Below are 23,304 nucleotides of genomic sequence, written 5' to 3' on the forward strand. Positions count from 1 at the left end.
TTGAACATGGGACAATTATGCGTAGAACGGCAGTATAGTTTGTCAAACTGGTGGTTCCCATTCACCTCAAACGCTCTAACGATGACCGCGCTAATGAAACGAACCGTGCCCCGGGGGGAAGTTTCAACACCAGGTTTTTTTCCTTCTAGTTAGCCCGCCGGCGAAGATCGCAATAAAAACAAACACGAGACGAAACACGTCGAGATGTGGACGGGCGAAAAACGGTTCAATTATAATTATTAGCTGAAAGTGAAACTGAAGGCATTTGATGCCGACAAGACTAAACTGGCTCGGCTCAGCTTCGAATCTGTCCGTGATGGCCTTTGGGGCGGGCGCTATTGGTAATTCATTCTATATGTATACCAGTGGAATTTGTGGCATTGTAGAGTTCTGCAATGTTTTGGTGCAAATTGATATCGATTGCTCAAAAAAATAAACTCCGAAGTACGATAAATGTCCCTATATTGGACCTAGTATCCATACTGAACACAAGTGGCAGAAATACTTTGATTTTATCGATTTCAAAACAATTCCTCTTGAGATGTGTATTTCTGGAGTTTTTTTTTAAAAAAAAGGTCCAATAAACCAAATTTTTAGTTTTTGCTTTTTGGGTGTTTTTTAATACCCTTGACTCAAAGCGGTTTCAAAAACACCCAAAAAGCAAAACTGGAAATTTGGTTTATTGGACCTTTTAAAAAAAACTCCAGATTTGGTCAACTCAGAAACCAAAACAGTGTCGAAAAGTATTACTTTTTGATACAAGTGCTGAAAAGATGGACCGAATTAAAAATATTCAAAGGGTGTTTTTCTTAATTGCAAAAAAATATTTTTTTAGAAAAAAAAATCAATGGCTTTTTGTGACGGAGAATGTGAGCCCCACTTTGAACGAGCAAATTAGCAAATACTCAGATTTTTTAAAATTCACAATTTGTGTGTACTGTTTGCAAATATCTTGGTTTCCGTGGACAAATCTAGACTTTTTTTTTGATTAGGTCCTGTAAACATATGAAACGCAATAGCTTATAGGACCCTGACCATGTTCAAAAAAGGAAAGTGTTTCCGAAAGTGCATGTAATTTTTCTATTCAGTCGGTATTTTTATTATTTATTTTTTTTTCAATCTTTGTATTTTTAAATTTCTAAATTGTATAATATGAAAAGGGGCCATCCATAAACCACGTGGACAATTGGGGTGGGGGTGGGGGAAGGGGTTTGGCGATAGTCCACGCTCTATACAAACAAGATTTTTTTTCTATGGACAATTGTACACAAGGCCATTGAGGGGGGGTTGCGTTGACCTATGATTTTTTCTTATTTATTTTTTTTATTCTTGATATTTTTAATTTTTATTGTTTGTATATAAATTTCTACATTTCTAAATTTCTGTAGTTTACAACTTTAAAACTTATTTTTTCAATTATTGTGATATTTTATTATTTACTTTTAATTTTAAGAATATTGTGCACGTACGACAAGATAGCCTAAAGAATTAGAATCAAGAATTCCTAAATCTTAAATTCTGTTTTTTTAAGTATGATAACATGATGATTATACGATTAGTGCGCTGACCACGGGGACGCGCTATCTTGTTTTGCATGCTCATTTTCATTTCTTTTGTGTCGCTGTTTGTGTGCTTGGGTGCGTGGTTATTATATATAGGTGAAGGGATTTTATTAAATGATCATTATATTGCATTATTATATTTAATTGATTATATAACCACACTATATTTTACACTTAACACATTATACAAAACACATATGAAACTGTAAACTGGAGCGTTTTGTACGGTATGTCCACGCATCCTTCCTCCCCTGTAGATTCTGTGAAATGTGATTCGTTCTCAGAATCCTCTCTGCGGTAAACACAATGTAGTAGGGCTGGCCGCTTTAATTTTTGCAATACATTTTCGGGTGTTCTCGGATGTACTGCAATTATTAATAATGACAAGAAAAGTGCTTGGGGCGTGAGTATTCTGGACTTGCGCGAATGAAGAACTCAGTTGGTTTAGAAGCACACTTACGACTTCTAGGTTAGGTTAGACACGACTGCACCTCCACGGTCCGTGGATGAAAGAGAACGACATGTGGACGCATGGTCCTTTAATAGACTTGGACATTGTTGGTAGCACTGCTCTGACTGAAAGTTCTACCATGACACTTTGGTAGACCGGCTCTTAATACATAATAGAGTTAGATACACTACAGGGCGTAATCTAATCACAAGACTTTCCAGCATGCTTTCATCGGACTGGCTGCGTTTGTGTTAGATTAGATTGGATTAGAGTATGATAACATGATGATTATACTAAACAATTAAATGAATGATTATATGTACTAAATTCTTAATCTTTTGTGTTTTGTTTTCACTACAGACTGAATACCAAATTCTTAGATTATTGATTTCTAAACTCTCAAATTCTATAATTGATTTACTCTTAAGTTCTTAAATCCTTAAAATTTTAAACCTCTAAAATTTCCTTAAACGCAAATAAATAAAATAAAGAGCTCTAAAGTTCTTTACTCTAGAATTTTTTAAAATTCTGGTATTTTTATATTTATAAATTCTTAATTAAAAAAATATATTTGATTTCATGATTTTAATTTTTTGATTTTTTTTAATTTATAAATGTTTGTTATTTTGAATTTTTAAATTGTTATGCTTCTGAGCAGGGTTGCCAGATAAATCTGGGAATGCCAGATTTTTCAAGTGTCAGCCAGAATTCCAGATTCACCCTTCTCTGTACCAGATATTGACAGATTTTGCCAGATTTTTCATTTAATACCCATTTTGAAGAACTTTTTCAGTAGAGCAACTCTCTACGAAATCGGGCGATTTCGACCATTTTTATTTTTTGTATTTTTTTATTTGGCTCAAACTTTGTGAGGGCCTTTTTTATGATCAAAGAAGCTATTTTGTGTCATTGGTTCACTCATACAATTTTGGCAGCTGTCCATACAAAAAATCAAAAAAATCAAATTATTCGCTCTACAGCATTGCCTTAGCGTTCTCGATTACGAGATTCCTACTCGAAACTAGGTGATCGAAGGCTTGATTGTTGAGGCAATTGCAAACCTCTTTTTACACCTAAGCTTCCATCCACCCCGGGATTCGAACTGACGACCTTTGGATTGTGAGTCCAACTGCCTACCAGCGACTCCACCGAGGCAGGACCCAGGGAGACGACTCCTACACCTGGACTGAGCTAACGACCTAACCTCTAGGTTAGACCGGGACCAACATTTACTTCCCTGTCCGACGGAAGGCGTGATCAGACAAATCTCGTCTCAAAATTTGCCACCGGGACCTTCTAGGATCAAACCCAGGCCGACTAGGTGAGAGGCAACCACGCTTACCCCTACACCACGGTCCCGGCTGTCCATACAAAAATGTTACGTAAATATTCAAACAGCTGTAACTTTTTAGTGAATTTTCTGATCAATTTGATGTCTTCGGCAAAGTTGTAGGTATTGTTGAGGACTATTGAGAAAAATATAGGTACACGGAAAAAAAATTTGCCGATTTTTTTTTATTAACTTTTTTTTCACAAAAACTCAGTTTCCCAAAATAGGTATTTTTTGATTTTTGAGATTTTTTGGTATCCGCAACTTTAGAGCTATAGAGAAGTATGGTCAAAAAATCTGCCCCGAGTTATGAATTTTTGAAAAAAATAGTGATTTTTGGAAAAAAAAATCGAAATTTCATGCAAAAACAAATTTGATTTATTTTTTTTATGTAAAATTGAATTTTACAGATTTTTTGATAAAGGGCCAGCGAAAGTTTGATTTTAGCGAAATATTTGCAGTTTTTCGATTTAAAAAAATAGTTACCATGAGTGACCATTTCTAAAAGCATTTTTTTTTAATTTCAAAAAAAATCCTATAAAATTGTCTAAGAGATATTGATTGCTGAGATACAGCGGCATAAAAAACAAGATCAAAGAAAATTGAAGTTTTCTAAGGCTCACCCAACCAAACCTTCATTTTCTAATGTTGATATCTCAGCAACTAATGGTCCGATTCCCAATTTTAAATTTTCTGATCTTTTCGGAAACAATATTTTCAAATTTATTTAATCAAGACTAACATTTCAAAAGGGCGTAATATTTAATGTTTGGCTCTTTTGAAATGTCAGTCTTGCTTAAAAAAATTAAAAGAGTTTTTTTTCCAATATTTTCTTTAAATAATACGGATACTTCATTGTAATCTGTTTTTCAAGCAGACGATCAGAGTTAAAATCATGGATTTGGTGGAACAGAAAATCAAAATTTCGAAATTTTGATTGAATTGTTTTATTCCCATTTCTTCCCAATTCCATTTGCGACCACCTAGCACTCCGGCAACAATATCGCATTATTATTGATCGTCATACGTGAACCCCGCCGCTCAAACGACCACGTAAGTTCTACCTCAACAGCGCGCGCGAGTGTTGCAAATGTGTTCGGTTTGAGGTAGTTGGTACGTGGTATTTCGCTCCAATGCCACCTGAACCAACAACCACAGCACAATAAAGTGTGCTAGCAAAGTTGTTAGCTGAATTATAAGTTTATCGTGGTTTCGATGTAAAGTCGCAGAATAGACTGAATCCAAATTGAGGTAAAGAATGTTTTGGAACTCTATCAAGACAGGTTTTTCTACGTAATTTAATTTTACGATCTTTAAAATGTTGACTGATTCAGACTAAAGATCACACCATCAGCTGATTCTGCGCTGACTTCCTCGTGCTAATTGTATTCCGTTTCTACGTCAAGCCTTATCTGCGTTTCTCCGTTGTGCACTGCTCGCTCACACTTTATATACCCTCTTTGTTGACGGAAACCCCTCTTGTTTGCGTGCCAGGAAGATTAATAGACTGCTGATTGATTGCCTCCCTCCTCTCTCTTTCTTCACAGCGTCCAGCGAGCGTGACCTCAAGGCGCATTTGCTCGGCAACGGCAAGCAGGCTCCATCAACAATGTCCACCCCGACGTCCAACGGTCAGCTGCGGTACACGGCCAACAATAATCTCAACAATGGTACCAACAACCACAGCAAACCCGCCAACGGAAAGGTTGCCCAAGCCGCCGACAAAGAGGAAGAGGAACGGTCCGCCCGGCAGTCGCTCATCATCCTGGCCGCGATCTTCTTCACCAGCCTGTTTGCGATGATCTACGTGTACGCCATGTTCCCGAGGCTGGAGGAGTGAGTTGTCGCGCAACCGGTCACGTGCAGCTGCTGAATTGATGTGTGTATTTTTCTTTGTAGGTCGGAAAAGCAGTACATCAAGGTTCCGTTCGATATCGAGGATGCCAAGCAGCTGGGCAGGGTGCTGGACCGGTACAAAGATCTGTACTATCTGGAGGTGATGTTTGGAGTCATCCTGGTGTACATTTTGTAAGTCCTTTGCTTTATACTTGATTCTACATTGGGATGGTACAAATATTTTTAAAAGATTTTGTTGTAATTTTGCACCACTATTAACTCGACGACCCAACGTCAGCGTGCCTTCCGATCAACGATTATATAGAAAGGTCTTTTTTATAAAGCTATTTGGACATATTATGCACCCTTTCATACTTAAATACATTACGTCGCCGTGCCTTCCGATCAACACTGTTATGGGTAGGACTGTTTAAATACGTAAAAAATTAAGATTACAAACAAACTTAACAAAAGATGAATATTCCCCTAACAATTACTTAACGACCACGTGGTCTCACTGCTCATTAACCACCCGACGAGAAAAAAAAACGAAAAACACAACAAAAACACAGGAAATTAACCGCGCGGCACCGCTGCATGCACCGTACGCATAGAAAAATGATTTATTTTTTACGACTGCGAGCCTCCACTGAAAACCAGGCACTCGATCTTGATTTTTTTAGAAAAAAGTATTTTCTTTTATACTTTCTATATAATATAGGAAGTAAATAAGAAAATACTTTAAAAAAATCACCAAAAATCAGTATAAATTCGGATCGTTTTGCGCCCTTTGACAAAAGTTTTTGGGAATTGAATTTCCTACGAGGATCTCACACTTGGACAATTTTGGACGAGACCTGCGCCTCCTGGCAGAAAAATACTGAAACGATCTACAAAGCTCTATAGCGACTCCAAAACCTAAACCGATTTGGCTCGAACAGATACCGACTTATTTTTGCCTAAGGAATTGAGTCAGGGGGTATCCCTAATGTCGATTTTTTTTTTAATTGTCACCCTAGTGGCCACTAAATTCTAGGAAATTGAAAAAGTCGGGATTTCTTCAAAATCCGCAGAAAATCGGGATAATGTTTGGTTTTTTTGGGATTGTTTTGAGTTTTGGCCAAAAGTTGGAACTCCCATGAAAACTCTTTTAAGAAAAAATTTCTAAGAAATAAATGAAACGTTTTTCATGTTGAATAAGTGATTTTCACTTTTTGAAATTATGGAAAATATGTTAATTAACTGTTCAAAAATGTTTAAAAAATTCATAAAAATGAAAACAATAAACCATTGACAACTTGATAAATCAATATATATATTTAAATGGAAACCCCTTTTTACCCCCTGGCAACATATCGTCGGGACGATAATGATACTCTATCGTTATATTTATTATTATCTAGTGAGTTTAAAAGAAAAATATGTACTCAAAATTGTTCACAAAATACCGTATTTTTTCAAAAGTACTCAAATTTTTATAATTTGCAATATGGATATCAAACGAAGCAAAATTGTGCATGCTTTTCACTTTATTAGAGTTTTATTTGAAAATACTAAAATTAAAAAAAAAAACGTAGTTTTTCTAAAATACTCAAATTTTACAAATATGCAATATGTGTATCGAACGATGCGAAATTTTGAATGTTTTTTTTTTTCACTTTATTTATGTTTTATTTGTAGAATTTACAAATTTTCTCAAAATACCGCATTTTTCGAATATACTAAAATATTAAAAGTATGCAATATGGGTATCAGACGAAGCGAAATTTGGTTTGCTTTTTCACTTTATTGAAGTTTTTTTGCGCAGAAACTTAAATTTTCACAAAATACCGTTTTTTTCGAAAATACTCATTTTTTTTTAATTTGCAATATTCGTATCAAACGACGCAACATGTCATATGAAGCATTCACAATTTAAATGTATGTATGGAGCATACAAAATTTCGCTTTGATTAATACCCGTATTGCATATTTTGAAATTTTGAGTATTTTCGAAAAAATACGGTATATTGTGAATTTAAAAAAAACACTAATAAAGTGAAAAAGCATACAAAATTTCGCTTCGTTTGATACCCATGTTGCAAATGTTGAGAATTTGAGTAATTACGAACAAATATGGTTATTTGTGAAAATTTAAGTATTTAAAAACAAAATCTAATAGATTGAAAAAGCATACAAAATTTTGCTTCGTTTTATACTGCTTATTTTGAAATTTTGAGTATTTTCGAAAAAATACGGTATTTTGTTTAAATTTAGGAATTTAAAAAAAGGCACTAATAAAGTTAAAAAGCATACGAAATTTCGCTTCGCTTGCACTATGGTACATTGGGTGGCCAAGTTTCAAAAAAGTGACCTTCTCCAAATATTTGTTGGTAATTTTTTCTCGAAAGTAAACAATTTAACTAAGAAAAATCCAAATTTTCAAAGCTCTAAGTTTGTTCATTACGGAGATACGCAAGCTGAAAGTCAAAAAATGGAGTAAAAAACTAGCGTTTTTCGTAAAAAATGCTGATTGTTTAATTTTAACATAGCTCAGCCATTTTAAATATTTTATTAAGACAATTAACATCGTTGGAAAGGTTATGAGATAAGCTTTGAAACTATTAACAGACAAAATTTTGTTTCCAAACCAAAAACTGAAGTTTTCATCGAATAACTGAAGCATTTTTTTGACAAAACTTTTTTTTTGTGTTTGTTAATCGAGTACTTTTTTTGCTAACCGATGCTAAACATGAAACTAAGATCACTTGAAAGATTGGATCATAATCCAACATTGCTGAAATTTCCAGCCTGCGATTTTTTGCGTTTTCGGAGATATGCCATTTTGAACATTTACGTTTTATCAAAATTTGCTGCAATCTACATATGCGCCCGTTTATTTCACTTGCTTTGCTACCTACTTCGTGGGCATCGTCGTTTCAAAAATCAATACCTGGTTTCAAGAAGTTCGAAATGACTTTATTGGAATTTTCTGTTGCCTACATTTAAAATTGAGTATTCGTACCAAAGTTTCTCAAGCGAAACTGGAGAATCTCAGTTTGATACCGAAAAAAGTATTCAGCAAAATATTGACTTAGCATGATGAATTTCTGCGATCAATCCATGAAACTGATCCACATTTAAGTTCTATGTTGGTTAGTACAAAACATCATAAAAAGTACCTTTAACATATCCTGAAGCCGTCAGAAACTCTATAATCAAATGAATTTTCATGAACAAGAACATTAGGATTAGTAAGAAATTAAGAATATGTTTTGTATTTTATCCTTTTTACTTCATAATTAATATTTTGAATAAAATTAATTTTTCTGTTATTTGATTTAACAATTAAAGTTTTCGCAATTTATGCCCGTAAGGGTGGGGGGGGGGGGCTGGTCTCAAGTTATATGGCATGGACTCACAAAAAGAAACACACAGCAGTTAATAATAAATATTTGACTTAAAATGAATTTATTACGCTTAACAAAATTTTGTTGGAGGGGAGGAGGGGAGGGGGGGGTGAAAGAAAGAGGAGGGAGGGGTTGTGTCCTTAAAGTGGGGATGTATTAGCTTATCCATAATTTAATAATATAAACTTGCAATACAATGTGGCAAATGGGCAGTATTCATGATTGCTGAGAGTCGCAGGACTCTCGCCCTTTGCTATTAGTAAGTATCCAGCAAAGCAAAGGGTATAGCATGCATTTGATACTGTCAACTCCCATTCGGCTGTGTTCTCGTCGCTGTCATGTTGTAAACTGGAGCCGAGGGAGGTCCTGTTGTGAATTCTAGTTGGAGGTGATCCGAAGATCATTGAAGAAGGTAGAATTCGCCATCACTAGGGTTAGTGAAATTTCACGATTTCGCGGACAGCGTGAAATCCGCGAAATTTGGCTTTTTCCGCGAAATCCCGTAAAATTTTATGTTTAGGTGAAAATGTAACGATTTTTCATAAAATAACTTATCAAACTTAAAAAAGAATAAAAATAATGTTATGAACTGCTGTAGAATTAAGCGAGTGAATACCCTGGTTTTATTACTAATATAGGGTTAATGATTCCCCTCCCACTAACATTTACACACAAGATCCTCTGTAATTATTAAGTCAAATGTAATTACAAAAGCCGACTCGGTCCTAACCAGGTCCCAGTACCGAAAAGGACCTAATAAAAATAATTTTATGAAAAAAAAAAAAAAATAGGGTTAATGATTTTTGACGGTTTCGTAGACGGCGTGAAATTCGTGAAATTTATCAATTTTCTCGAATCATTGAATGCAAATATGGGCAAAAAAAATAAAAAATATAAATATTGAAATAACAAGCCATAGTTTCAACATTTGCATGGAAAAAGTGTTTTAAAATGCATTTTACACTAGTTCAGTAGTTTTGCAATCATTAGTTTTCAAAAAATGTAAGATTTGACGAAAACAAAAATTTTAGCAAAAAAAAAACATTTTGCGATAACAAACATCAAAAATTTTCAAAAATTCGAAAGATTTTTAAATCAACCCAAACATTCTTAAAACGATCCCAAACATTTTAAAAATGGAATGAAAAACGCAGGGCAATGAATTTTAAATTTATTTCAGTTGAACCATTGAAATTTTTAAGTTTTTCGAAAAAATATTTTTTTTTGTCCCCTGATTTTTCGGGCCAACTTCGAAGGGAGGGGAGGGGGGGGGGAGACAAAAACTTTTAATAAAATTTGTACCAGCCTAACAACTTAATAAATATTTCATCCAAAAAGAAAAGAAATTTTATTAGTTTTCAATTAAAAAGCTTGATTATATATGTGTGTCAAGTTGATATGAACCATTTGAAGAAATGTTGAGATTTTTGAGTTTTTTAGAAACTAACAAAATTTTGTAATACAGTAGTTGTTCGGTAACTGGGCTGAACAAAAAATATCGAGGGGACCACCGATGCATAGTATTTTCCAGATGAAATATAAAAATAAAAGTTACTCAAATTTATTTACAATGCATACTTTTCATTTTTCTTTAATTGTAACTTGAAATTAAACAAAAGTTTGAAACAAGTTTTTTTATTTATTGAATATGTTTTTTGCATCCATTAACCCCTCGGTCATTTTGGTTTGTTTTGGTTTTTTGACGTTTGTCTGCTTTTTAACTGGGCTACGGCCCAGTTATCGAGCGCCCAGTTAAAAAGCAACCCAGTTAAACGGGTGTATCCCATTTGGCATAAAGCCATTTGGCATAATGCCGTTTGGCATAACGCCGTTTGGCATAATGCCGTTTGGCATAATGGACGTTTGGCATAACGGTCATTTGGCATAATGACCATTTGGCATAATGGTCATTTGGCATAATGATGTTAAAATTTCAAAATAAAGTCAAAATTCAAAATTCAAAATAAAGTATTGCTTTAAGAAGACCACATTAGGTTGTGCCGGCGAAAGCTGATTTTTTCATACCTTAAGATTTTTTTTTTCTTGATTTAAAAACTGCTGGCTATAGGTGCCCAGAACTTGGAACGTTTATTCAAAACGTTGCTCCACATGCTGAATATTGTTCCCAGGGATATTTTAAGCCATTGAGCCCTAGATTGAGCCAAATATGTTCGACATTTGTGGAGCCAAGAATTGAAATGACTTTTCTTCGGACTGGTCACTCTGGATTATTCTGTGGTTAATATTTCCTTTAAAGAAAACGACACTTTCTAGGCTTGCCATAACTGCACAGAAAATAAGTTGAATTTTGGAAGGTTGAAAATTTGGTTGGTTGAAAATTTGTTTGGTTGAATATTACCTCTTTTTTGAGTAATATTACCTAAAATAATTGTAAAAATGTGAACCTGATGAATATTCATCAGAAACTGAAGTTTATTCACCAATTTCTTATGCAAAATTAATCTTTTTTTTTACACAAAATCTGTCACCATTTCCTGATGAATATTACCATCAATTATTTTCTGTGTGCTAAAAAAAAAGTTGAATTTTCCTTTTAAAACTGAATTTTCTTCATAAAACAGAGGAAAATGCGCTTCAGCTGTGGCCACAACTCAAGCGAGTTTTCCCTTCTTATTAAAAAATATTCACCCATATCAGCAGTCAAGAGAGTTTTCCCTTCTTTAAAGAAGGAAAAATTCAACTCATGTTAGTAGTTATCTCAAATCAAAGAAAGTTTTCACTTCTTTAAAGAAAGATAAATTCAACTTGTGTCAGCAGTTATCATAAGTCAAGAAAATTTTCCCTACAGAAAGGGAGAGAACAATCAAACATATAGGGATAATTCAACTCGTGTTAGTAATTATCACAAGTAAAGAGAATTTTCCATAATTTAAAGAAGGAAAAAAACTCACTGACTTGTGATAACTGCTGACACAAGTTGAATTTTCCCTTCTTTAAATAATGGAAAACTTTTTTTGACTTGAGATAACTACTAACATGAGCTGAATTTTCCCTTCTTTAATGAAGGGAAAACTCTCTTGACTGCTGATACAAGTTGAATTTTCCCTTCTTTAAAGAAGGGAAAACTCTTTGACTGCTGATATAGGTGAATATTTTTAAAGGAAGGGAAAACTCGCTTGAGTTGTGACCACCGCTGAAGCGCATTATCCCCATTTTAATGAAGAAAATTCAACTTTAGAAGGAAAATTCAACTTTTATCAGCAGTTGTCACAAGTCTAGAAAGTGTCCCTTTCTTTAAAGGAAATATAAACCTTGAGTCAGCAGTTGAGAGTTTAGAAAAAATGACCCGCAGCTTTTTTTGGGTTAGATCCAAAGCTGAAGACGGTGAATTAATATGTTTCTACGTATATGACAAAGTGGAATGCTTTAAATTTCAAATAGAAATCTCACTTTTGTGTATATTCGAATGGAAGTAGCGCCACTTGCTGATAAAATATTCAATTAATATTCACCCTGTAATATGAATGAGTATATGTTGGTATGATGTAACAAAAATGAGTGCATTTTGCGTACATTTCAGGGCATGATCCCCTGGATGCACTAAGCCCGAATCCCAAATATGAGCTTGACCTAGCGCTTTGACTTTGAAATTTAAATGGGATTTAAACCTGTATAATCGGTGCGTTTTGGCTTGAGTTTTGAGTCCCTTAATGATTTTTGAATTTTTCATCAACCTCACGAGCTCATAGTTCGTGTTCCAGGGCACAACCCAGGAACAACCAAAGAACCGAAGAGTGCGAAAAGATTCGTCAAATATTAAGAATGTTACAGAATTTATAACACCACCGCTGAAAACTTCAACTTTTTCTTTAAGCTCTTCTGGCAGCACTTGCTGCAACTGCAGAAAAGATTGAGGCAGGTGTCACCACACAGAAAAAAATAATGTAAATTTGGAAGCTGTAATTTTGGAAGGTTGAATATTACCTCTTTTATGATGTAATTTTACCTCAATTTAGACTGAAAAAGTGACATTACACCAGAAAAGTGGTAAAATTACACATTTTCAGAGGTAAAATTACACATTTTTTCTGACATAAAAGATGTACCCCTTCCCAGATGTAATATTATCATGATTTTTTTTCTGTGCACGACTCTCATGTTTAAGTCTCGACTCGATTCAGGCTCGATCTCGAACCAAATCGACTCGAGGCTCGAGCCAAAATTCTCAGTGGGCAAGCAAGCTGCCAGAAGAGCTTAAAGAAAAAGTTTAAATTTTCAGCGATGTTGTTATAAATTCTGTAACATTCAAAAAAGTGCATCGTTTTCTAAATGTCAAGCTATAAAATATACTAAAAACTGCTGTCCACATTCAAACTGTAGTGCCGATTGATCCCAGTCTTTGGAATTCAAATAATTTTGAAAATTTAATATCATTATGCCAAATGACCATTATGCCAAATGGCCATTATGCCAAATGACCGTTATGCCAAACGTCCATTATGCCAAACGGCATTATGCCAAACGGCGTTATGCCAAACGGCATTATGCCAAATGGCATTATGCCAAATGTGATACACCCCAGTTAAACAACGCCCAGTTACCGAACAACTACTGTATTTTCATTCGCTGTATTAAAAATTTTAGTGCTATTTTATTTGAAAGGTATAGTTTTGAAAGAAATTAAAAGAATCAAGCTTTGTTTTATTGAAAATAAAATTAAGAGTTTTTTTTTTATCTTTGGGATCATATTTTAAAAATACAACAATTTTTTTTTGGGCCCGTTTTAACGATATTTGTTTATTTGGGTGGATGATTCCCTTGAAAGTTAAAAAATACTCCTTTTTTGTTTTCTCTTCTAATTGAGAAAAAAAATTCGATTTTGTTAAAAATTATATTATTTTTGCAAAATGTTTATTAATTTAGTTTTTGACAAATGAGCTAAAACCCTTAAAACATATGTTTAATTGGCTAAATGACGCAGAAAATTCAATTTATTTTACTCATTTTGACTGGACAAATCTAGCTTTGATATTAAATTCAATAAAATGTAAAATGTTATAACAGAAGCAAATTAGCGAAAACATTTTAGCTTTATTAGTCGAATATTAAAAGAGCAGTTCAGTAAATGAGAATACGCGTGCCCTACACTTTGTTTCAAAATATATATAGAGCCCATCCAAAAACCAGGAGTTTTTTTTTTTTAAACAGGAAGAATTTTTTTGTCGCATTCAAATTTAGTAAAGATTTTTTTACATAATAATACATAATGAAAAATAAAAAGTAGTTTCTGTGATTTAAACATAGGATTTTCAGAGTTATTTTAACATTTTTCAAGTTCCGCGAAATTTGCGTGAAATTTGGTGTTTTGAAATTGAGGTCCCCGTGAAATTTGCAATTTTCGAGCGTGAAAAATCACTAAGCCTAGCCATCACCCAAGACACGAAGGCACGAAGGATAGACCATGTCTTGGGGGGTGAAAGGATGATAGGATTTAGTGATAATACCACAATTTAATATTGGTCTTTCTCTCTTATTTCAGACAAAATGTCTGGTCCGAATCCAAGCTGTTGCAGAAATCTTCCACTATACAAAATGGGGTCTTCCTTCTATCATTTCCTGTATTTTGAAAAAGGTGATGCGCCGAATGTGGACATATAGTTTATCACACTTACTCCATATGGTGTGAACGTGAAATGCTGTATGTTTGCAATTGGTGCATTGGCTATTTTCAAAACAAGCTAGATTTTTCCTATTATTTTAAGATAAAATTTAGTAAAATCTACCTATCTTTTTTTTGTTATTGCTATAACTTGTCCCTTACTTCACAAACTTTAAGTACTCTATTCTTCAATCTTGGAATCGCAATACATTATTGTAGAAATGTAACTACTGAAAAAATTGGTAAGAAATTTGGGCATAACTGTTATTAATATGATTAAAGGTACGTTCAATATGTTTTATTATATATGTTAACTATTCAAGTTGTTTGTCTTGTCCCATATGTCACAACTTCAGTTGTTTTCTCGAAAACTTCTCGTTACAAGTTAGTAGTTCTGTCTAGTTGCAAAATAAGGTTTCTTTATTCTTTCTTTCTGTGTTAGTATGTTATTCAATGTTCGATTTTATTTTACATTGTACTTATCCCATTTTTTCTCTTTTTCTCTTTCATGTACCTTGCGAGCATACGATGACCGAAAAAGTCATTGTATAAGCCAACACACGTGTATTTTTCACAAAGCCGCGAAACAGAACAAGTATTTTTATAAGTGCGTGAATAACAATCGGTCGTTGAAGCTCAAAAAATGTGAGAACAATATCGCGTCGTGGTTAAGTGATAATAAGGCGAAGAAAGTAGACGACGATTCCGCATGAAGAATATAGCGGAAATTAGGTGTTAATTGCACAATGGATGAAGGTTTGAAGTTGACACTGTCAAAAGGGAATGGTAAGATGCAATAGTAATATTGCTAGGTTTGATAGTGTCAAAAGGTAAGATCAAGAAATAAGGATTATATGAACCTATATTGTCATAACTATTGTATTCACTGAAAATTCTATCCACTTTCTACCCCCAATGTGTCCTGCACTGGGGGTGCCTGGGGTAACTTCGAGTTGACCTGGGCCGCCCGAGGAATTATGTCGTAGGTGGTTCGTGTACTTCTCACTCACCTCTCCTCGCGGCAAGGTTTTCCGTAGGTCTACACTCGTACATGCAACATGGGACAGCATGAATCTTCAGCTGAAGCCGGACGAATGTATTCCGAAATTACAGAATTACAGAATTCTGTTGCACTTGCAAATGTATGAAAAGACTATTTATTATAAACAATCAACTATTGAAAAACATGAAAAGTCATAAAAATTGACGTATATCATTTCAATACCATACAATTACCCAAATTTGTATGAAAAAACATTTAAAAAGCAAAAAAATAATTTGGCCGCCTGTTTGTATGGAGATGGCCCATAGTGGCTTGATACCTATATTGCATATTTTGAAACTTTGAGTACCGTAAACTGGGGTCAATCGGGACACATGGGGCGAATTGGGACAGCAGTTTTAACCATGTTGGAGCAAAATATTTTGATTTTTCTGGTTGGTTTCGGTTAGAACAGATTCAGACCAACAAAATGTGTACATCCATTTCCAAATTTAAAAGCTTGTAGTGCTCTAAAAACTGCTGTCCCTATTCAGACTGATGTCCCGATTCGCCCCAGATTACGGTATTTTCGAAAAAATACGGTATTTTGTGAACATTTTGAAATTAAAAAAAAACACTAATAAATTGAAAAAGCATACAAAATTTTGATTCGTTTGATATCCATATTGCAAATTTTTGAAATTTTAAGTATTTTCATACATATTTTTACTTTGAAACTTAGGCCGTTGCAAATATTTTTCAAAGTTTATCTGCCGTTCAACGCATAATTGTCCCATGTCATTTTTGGACGATTTTGACTTTTTATCATTTTTAGGTTTAGTTTAACGTATACTTTCAGAAAATACATAAAATCTAGTACTTTGTTCAGAAACTCATTGAAAACAACACCAAGTCTGTTTGTCCCATCGTTGAACTTCTACGCATATTTGTCCCACCAAGTATTTTCTATCATGAAATCATTACTTTTACGACGCATTGTACCTTGTTTACCTGTTGTATAGCAAGAGGATTACAAATAAGGGTGATACAATTTTATCCGGGGTGATTAGGGACATATTGGGCGAATAGGTACCCACGAGACAATAGCGTAGAAACACAAAAATCGTTTGAAAAATTTCAATCGCGTTTTTCTCAGTTGGCCTTTTTTGAACATGGGACAATTATGCGTAGAACGGCAGTTATGTCGCCAAAAAAAATGTTTTCAAAAAACTTCAAATTTTTTATGAAAATTAAAGTTTAATAAACTGAAAACCAGTTAAAATGCATTTTCCTGCGTATATCAAAACATTTTATATTTTCATGAAATAACAATCAATAGTCCAACGAAAAGTTTTTTTTTTCGCGAAGAAAAATTTCTGTCGATGCCTCAATATTTTAAATACTAATGATTGGAAAGCAACTGGGCGCGTGTAAAATACATTTTAAAACATTTTTTTTTATCCAAATGGTGAAACCTAGGCTTGGCACTCATTATGCTTGAGAGTAGACTTTGAAATCATTTGTGGTAAAGGTAACAAATACAAAAAAAAAATACAAATAAACAAATTATCTAAATGTTATTATTTTTATTTATTTCATTTAATATTTTGTTATTGTGAGAATGTATACCCCAACTAAAAATTCTCCTTCCTTCTCCCTTTCCAGCCTGCAAACCTTCGCCATTCCCGGCTCGCTGTTCCTGTCGATCCTCAGCGGCTTCCTGTACAACTTCCCGGTCGCCCTCGCGCTGGTCTGCTTCTGTTCGGCGCTGGGCGCCACCCTCTGCTATCTACTCTCCCAGCTGGTCGGCCGTCGCCTCGTCAAGCACTACTTCCCGGCGAAGGCCCGCGACTGGGCCGCCCAGGTCGACAAGCACCGGGAAGATCTGCTCAGCTACATGCTGTTCCTGCGGATGACGCCCTTTCTGCCGAACTGGTTCATCAACCTGGTCGCGCCCGTCATCGGCGTGCCGCTGTACCCGTTCGCACTGGGGACGTTCCTGGGCGTGGCCCCGCCCTCCTTCATTGCCATCCAGGCCGGCAAGACGCTGTACAAAATGACCAGCTCGAGCGACGCGTTCAGCTGGGGCTCGGTCACGCTGCTCGCGGCCTTTTCCGTGCTGTCGCTGGTGCCGGTCATATTCAAGCGGTACTTCAAGTCCAAGATCGACTAAGGTCGACGGCGCGGCTAGTCAGAATCGTTTGGTGGGACACGCGGAAAAAGTGTGAAAACATATGAATAGTATAATTCTAGCCAAAGATATGTATATGTGAAGCTAAAAGTGTTTAGAGTTACGGACTAGGTGAAGTGTAGGCTAGGGACGGAGTCGAAGTTTCAGGCAAGATTCGACTTTTAAAACATTAATAGAAAGTGTTGTTTGCGTTGCTGAAAGCCATAGCGAAAAAGACACACACCAGAAATGACATTTTTTTCTGAACTAATTTAAAGTTAAATTTGTTGAAACCTGTCGAAGTGTTGTGAGAAAATGCTGAGAAATTGCTGGTCAACAGAAGGAGCAGCATATGGAAGACAAGAATCCCACTTGAGGTAAGCTGCTGCTGGCGCTGGCGAGTTGCCGTCAGGTTAGTGCAGTTCAACGGTTGTTTTTATTATTTTTTATGTTTTTAAAATGCTACATATTAATAGGATATGATCTTGCGTTTGTTTGTTTGCCTCGTAAAATCTTGAAAGAAGTGAAAAAAAAAAACCAAAAAAACCTTTTTCAAACATATTTTAGTGGTATTCAAAACAATCTTCAAGTATTCATATTCGTTTCAAAACCTGATTAGTGGCTGATGCACTAAGAGATGTGTTTTAATTTTTCGACTCTCCCCGCAAACGTCAAACCGGAAAAAGATCCGGCAGCAATTTGTACTGATTTGACGTTTGATGAAGTTTGGCTTTGTTTTTTTTCTTAACTTTTTTTTATTAGGTCCTTTTAGGTGATGTGACCTGGTTGGGACCAAGGATCTGTAAAAACAATATATAATAAAAAAAACAAAAACAACTCCTTAAATTCCATACTTGGAGATCATTTAACTGACGAGGGTTACTTGGTCCAAGCGGGTCTTGCAGGTCTTGAACCTGCCGATGTACTCGGAGAAAGTCCCCCACCGAACTCAGCCGGACTGTAGAGTACCTCCCCGGCTTCCTTCTCCGTGGCTCCACTGAAGCTTGGTTTGGTTTGGTTTGACAAGATGTTGTCAAAAGCGTGTTTTGACAAGTTGGCAAACAATTTTTCCCGCAGTGAAATAGCAGCTATAGAGGAGAAAATCGTGACGTCAGAAATGCACTCAAATCACTCCAAGTTCATTTCTGGATAATTTTTTTAATTCACCTTACTCAATGCGGTTTCAAAAACACCCAAAAAGAAAAAAAAACTGGAAATTTGGTTTATTGGACCTCTTCAATAGAAAAAAAAAACTCCAGATTTTGTGAGTGACTTTAACAGTTTCGCCCAGTTTGACAGCTACGCTGTCCCCAGTTTTCTGTGGGAGAGAAAAGGAGGCAAACGCTTTATGAAAATCATTCCTGTCAAAATTCCTAGCCTCAATTTTTTGTCGCGAATTGATTTCCTCCTCTATTGGCTGATACACGAAGTGATTTGTTTACCTATTTTTGGTATCCTCCGCAAACGTCATACCAAACCAAATTGCTGCCGGATCTTTTTCCGGGAGAGATCCGGAAAAAGATCCGGCAGCAATTTATACTGATATGACGTTAGCTGAGGATGCCGAATAGTTTGGTTATGTTCTGCTTGTAAATGACAATTGACTGACGCACGAAGTGATTTGTTTTCATTTTTTCGATTCCGTCAGCAAACGTCAACTCATACAAAATGGCTGCCGGATCTCTTCCGGAAGCGATCGGGGAAAAATTCCGACTGCAAGTTTGTACTGATTTGACGTTTTATGGGGGTGTGGAAAAGTTGGGTAATGTTACTGCTCGCGAAAAAAAAAATAAAACAATAAGGAGAAAAAAATGTCAACGAATCCTAACAATTATTTTTCAATATACGTAATTTTTTCTCCAACAATTACGTTCTAAAAATAATGAAAAGGAATTGTGACATTTTGACAACAGATATGGTTTCGACAAAATGCTTTTAATTTGTGCAGATATATTGTCATTTCATGAGCAATATCATTTAAGCAGCGCAACAGTTAGTTATTTGTTTTAACAAACTAAGCTACAAATATAAGCTAAACTAAACCTTAACTATTGAACGAAGAAAAGAAACTATGCAGCTCTGTCTATTTCGTGAAAGGAATGATATATTGTACAACAACGATAACAACATAAGTTTTTCCCCTATTTCACAAAAGCACTTCTTCGTTCACTATAATATCAATATATGAATTTTAAGGGAGAAACATCAGTCAACAAAAATAGTATTACGCACCTACGCTTCGTCTCAAGTAAGATCTGGAAGAATCCACAAACAAAAAAAAGCTTAGACGAATAGATTTTATCATTTGAAGAAAAAAAATGTGTATCCTAACTGTTCGTGTAATACCCGACGTGAAAAGAAATAGCTAATTGATTGAAATGTGAAAAAAACATGTGATCCGGTAAAAAAGGTGGAAATGGGACACATTTTACAACAACAGCAACAAACCACAAAACATAGTCAAGTAAGCACATATAAACACTATTGCTAGGGATGGAAAGAAGTTGAAAACAAACAAAAAACATCAGTGAAGTGAAGTGACACTGAGCATAGTCAGAGGGAAAAGCAAACTAGTAACCAATAAAACAAAAAAAGGTTCAATGATAAAACAACCGTTTTATGCGAGCGTTTCACAATTAAGGGCAAATCCACGGTGAAACGATTCTCAAAATAAGGCAAACAGCACTGTGAAAGTGGTTTACGCTAGTGAAAAATAAACGAATATGTGAAAAACAAAACCAAAAATCGTGCTCTTTTACGTGTTGGTATATCACATAAACCCAAAGAAGAAAATCAAGCGTCAAAATGTGTCCATGTCCAACCCCTAGCGTTCTAAGGCCATCTCCAGCGCTGGGGTGCACATCAAATCTCCCGTCTTATGAACGCCGAGAATAACTTCCTTGAATAACTTCTTTTTTTAAATTAAATACATCTTTATTGAACATTCTTATAATAATTACATTTCTTTTACATGCTAATTGTTATGGCTTAATGCTCTTCATCTTTGTTGCATTTTTCGTTTTATTATTAACTTGTCACATTTGTTTATTTGCTTCAAATTGTTTACATATTTGCATTGAATCGAATACATTTGGGTAAAAAAGAAAAAAATCACTTTAACAACTAATCCTAACTTAAAACTGAAATAAAAATTCTTTGAATTCTTCAAAATCATTAGAACGAGTAAACTACGAACTGTATTTCAAGATAAATCCTCCAAGCGTTCTTACTTGTTCCTGGTGAGTTTTGCAAACACGCAGTGTTGTTGTCATCTCGATGAAAATGTTCAGAAGTTCTTGTGGTGAAAACAGGTCACTACTGCCTTTATCCGTTGATGCTGGTTGGTTTTCCCTCGGTTGCTGACTGAAGCCAGGAGGTGTGCCGCTGATTCAACGGCAATGGCTGCAGATTTGGAACCACTCGAACAGATCCCGCTCCAGGTGACGCCAAAGCAGGAAAATCCACGTCCGTGAAAGTTGGTGGTGTTTTGCGACGATTTGGTTGGTGCCCCGCCGTCGCTTGCTACCGAATTTTTACAAACTCAGCACGTTTTGGGCAGCTCCGATTCTTGGTCGAATGGTCACCACCGCAATTGAAGCATTTGGCTTCGATGTTCTCGTTGATTGTGTTGCAAGCTTGAGTTTTGTGCTCACCTCCGCAAGTTGCACAACGACTCTTGATGAAACAGTTCCTTCCACCATGTCCAAACTGCAAGCAGTTCGAACACTGTGTCACGTCACGGTGCACTGGACGATAACGTTCCCAAGTCACAATGATGTTGAAAATTTTCCGTACTGCTTTCAGCTCAGACGGTTTTGTCGATCCTTTCTCGAGATGAACCAGGTACCGTTGATCACGATACTTGATGTCCTTGTTGTGTCTCGTCATCTTGAAGACTTCGATCACGTTCAACTTAAGAGTTTTGAGCTCTTCTTTCAGCACACTCACATCCATGTCGTACAGGCCACGGAGGACCTGTTTCATGGGGCGTTTACCTGGATCGTCATGGCTGTAGTATTCGATCTTTGTGTTGTTTAGGAAATCCCGAACGTAGTTGTAATCCTTTCTGGTAGGTAGCAGAATTTTGAGTCCATCAGCACACAAGCGAATGGAAGCTCGTAAAGCACCAGATTTGATAAACCCGGTCAGCCACTTTCGCACCGAATCCGATGACGATGTTTTCACAAAAATGGGTGGCAACTTTTCCCGTCGTTCAAATTCTTCCTTCTCGCTCACGTCCACAGGGAGGGTAGCGAACTGATTTCCAGACAATTTTTGAGCGTCCTTGCTCAAACTGCCTGGCTTTGCAGGTAGCGCTTCGGCATTAGCTTCTTCAAATCTGCCGATCCTGCTGGTGAGGACCGCCTCTATTTCTTGCCGTGAGGCATTTTGCACTTTTTAGCACTTTTCAGGAGCTAATATCGAGGAGTACCTCACTGGTTGGTGGTTTCCAAAGGAATGACCTTTGACACCATATTTATATCTCTTCACAGTTTCCTGCTACAAAAAAGAAAAACAAACTGAAAAACGTGTATTAGTAAAAATTCAGAAAAATGAATGGAAAAGTACCGCCCGACCGTCACGAGATATCGAAAAATGGACCTCGGATTCGTGATAATTTTTTTAGTGGCAGTACGTGGCCGAATGGTTACGCTGTCCGCTTTGTAAGCGGATGATTCTGTGTTCGATTCCCATCTGCTGCAACCTTTCATCGGATGAGGAAGTAAAATGTCGGTCCCGGCCTTGGTTGTTAGGCCGTTAAGTCATTCCAGGTGTAGGAGTCGTCTCCATGCCATAAGTACAAACAACACACCAAACCAAACCTACTCCGGTGGAATCGCTGGCGGCGGTTGGACTCTCGCAATCCAAAGGTCGTCAGTTCAAACACTGGGGTGGAAGGTTCCTTGGAGTAGAAAGAGGTTTGGGTGCTCTCCCCATTCAAGCCTTCGGACTCCTAGGTTCGAGCAGAAACTTCCAATAGAGACCACAAAAGACCTGGGAGTCGTCAATGTGGATGGTTTGATTTTTTTTTTATCAATTTTTTTTATTTCATTACAGGTGAACCGAAATTAATCCATAAACCATGTCGAAACTTTTTTCCTCAAAACAACGACTAACATTTCGAGCCAAACATTTCATTAGGGCACAAAACCAAAACGTAAACATTCGGGATTATTCCACTATTCCATTCATTAGTACACTCCCTACATGCCCTCCAAGAATCAGATTGATAACAAACAATTTCCTATTGAAAAAATCAAAAACACAAAAGGGCACATAACCATGTTCACTGCAAACCAAAAAAAAAAGTTCAAATGTGCCCTTTTATTTTTCGTTAGGTTCTCGTACTTGAGGAACTTTTTGTGTTATAAAGTGAACTTTTCATACATTCTTAACACTAATTCACTTCAAAAAAAAGTTTGGTTTACTTTTCCCCAAGGATTTCTGCAGAGAAAAACTTCGTCAAAAAACAATATTTAAAACGGTCCCGCGGCTGCTGTTCAGTACACTTTTGAAGAATTTTTATGTTTCACATACCTTATCTACACTATTCAATCACAAAACTTCACCAATAATCAAAATTTCTACTGAATTACTCATTATTTCTAACTAAACAAAAGGGCCCGTAAACATCATTCAAAACAACAATCCGGTGACAGCGCTTTAGTGCCCTTTCAGCTCTCTTCGAAATTGCATTTAGAAAGGGCCCATTATGAACAACAGTTGGAAAGTTAAAAGGGCCCAATAACGATTTTTTTTTTAAATTATGAGTTTAATTGCGAAAATCAACAAAAATTAAGAAGCATTTAAGCAGAGTTGAGGATAATGATGTGTTTTATCGTATCATCAGTAAAAATACCATCAGTCAAGCTTCTTTTTTAAATAGGAATTGAAACAAGTTGTCCACTTTTTGCAAGCGATTTTCTCGAATCGCGGTTTTTGATTTTGTGCCCTAATGAAATG

At 35.8% G+C, this 23,304-nt stretch overlaps 1 protein-coding gene across 2 annotated transcripts in view; it reads left to right on the plus strand.

The window, feature by feature from the left end:
- LOC120418118 (transmembrane protein 41 homolog) overlaps positions 1-18,174 on the plus strand; it is a 34,558-nt gene extending 16,384 nt beyond the window's left edge. Inside the window, exons 1-4 of one of the 2 annotated variants that reach the window (XM_039580394.2) lie at positions 4,457-4,594; positions 4,891-5,179; positions 5,243-5,371; positions 16,836-18,174. In XM_039580394.2, the coding sequence (XP_039436328.1) occupies positions 4,953-5,179; positions 5,243-5,371; positions 16,836-17,343 (864 nt within the window). In that variant the 5' untranslated portion in view covers positions 4,457-4,594; positions 4,891-4,952 and the 3' untranslated portion in view covers positions 17,344-18,174. Of the gene's footprint in view, positions 1-4,456; positions 4,595-4,890; positions 5,180-5,242; positions 5,372-16,835 lie in introns of those variants that run through there. The other variant, XM_039580393.2, reaches the window with a different exon arrangement.
- The last annotated feature ends 5,130 nt before the right edge of the window (positions 18,175-23,304 follow it).

The sequence above is a fragment of the Culex pipiens genome, chromosome 1 (assembly GCF_016801865.2).
Source record: "Culex pipiens pallens isolate TS chromosome 1, TS_CPP_V2, whole genome shotgun sequence".
NCBI lineage: Eukaryota > Metazoa > Arthropoda > Insecta > Diptera > Culicidae > Culex > Culex pipiens.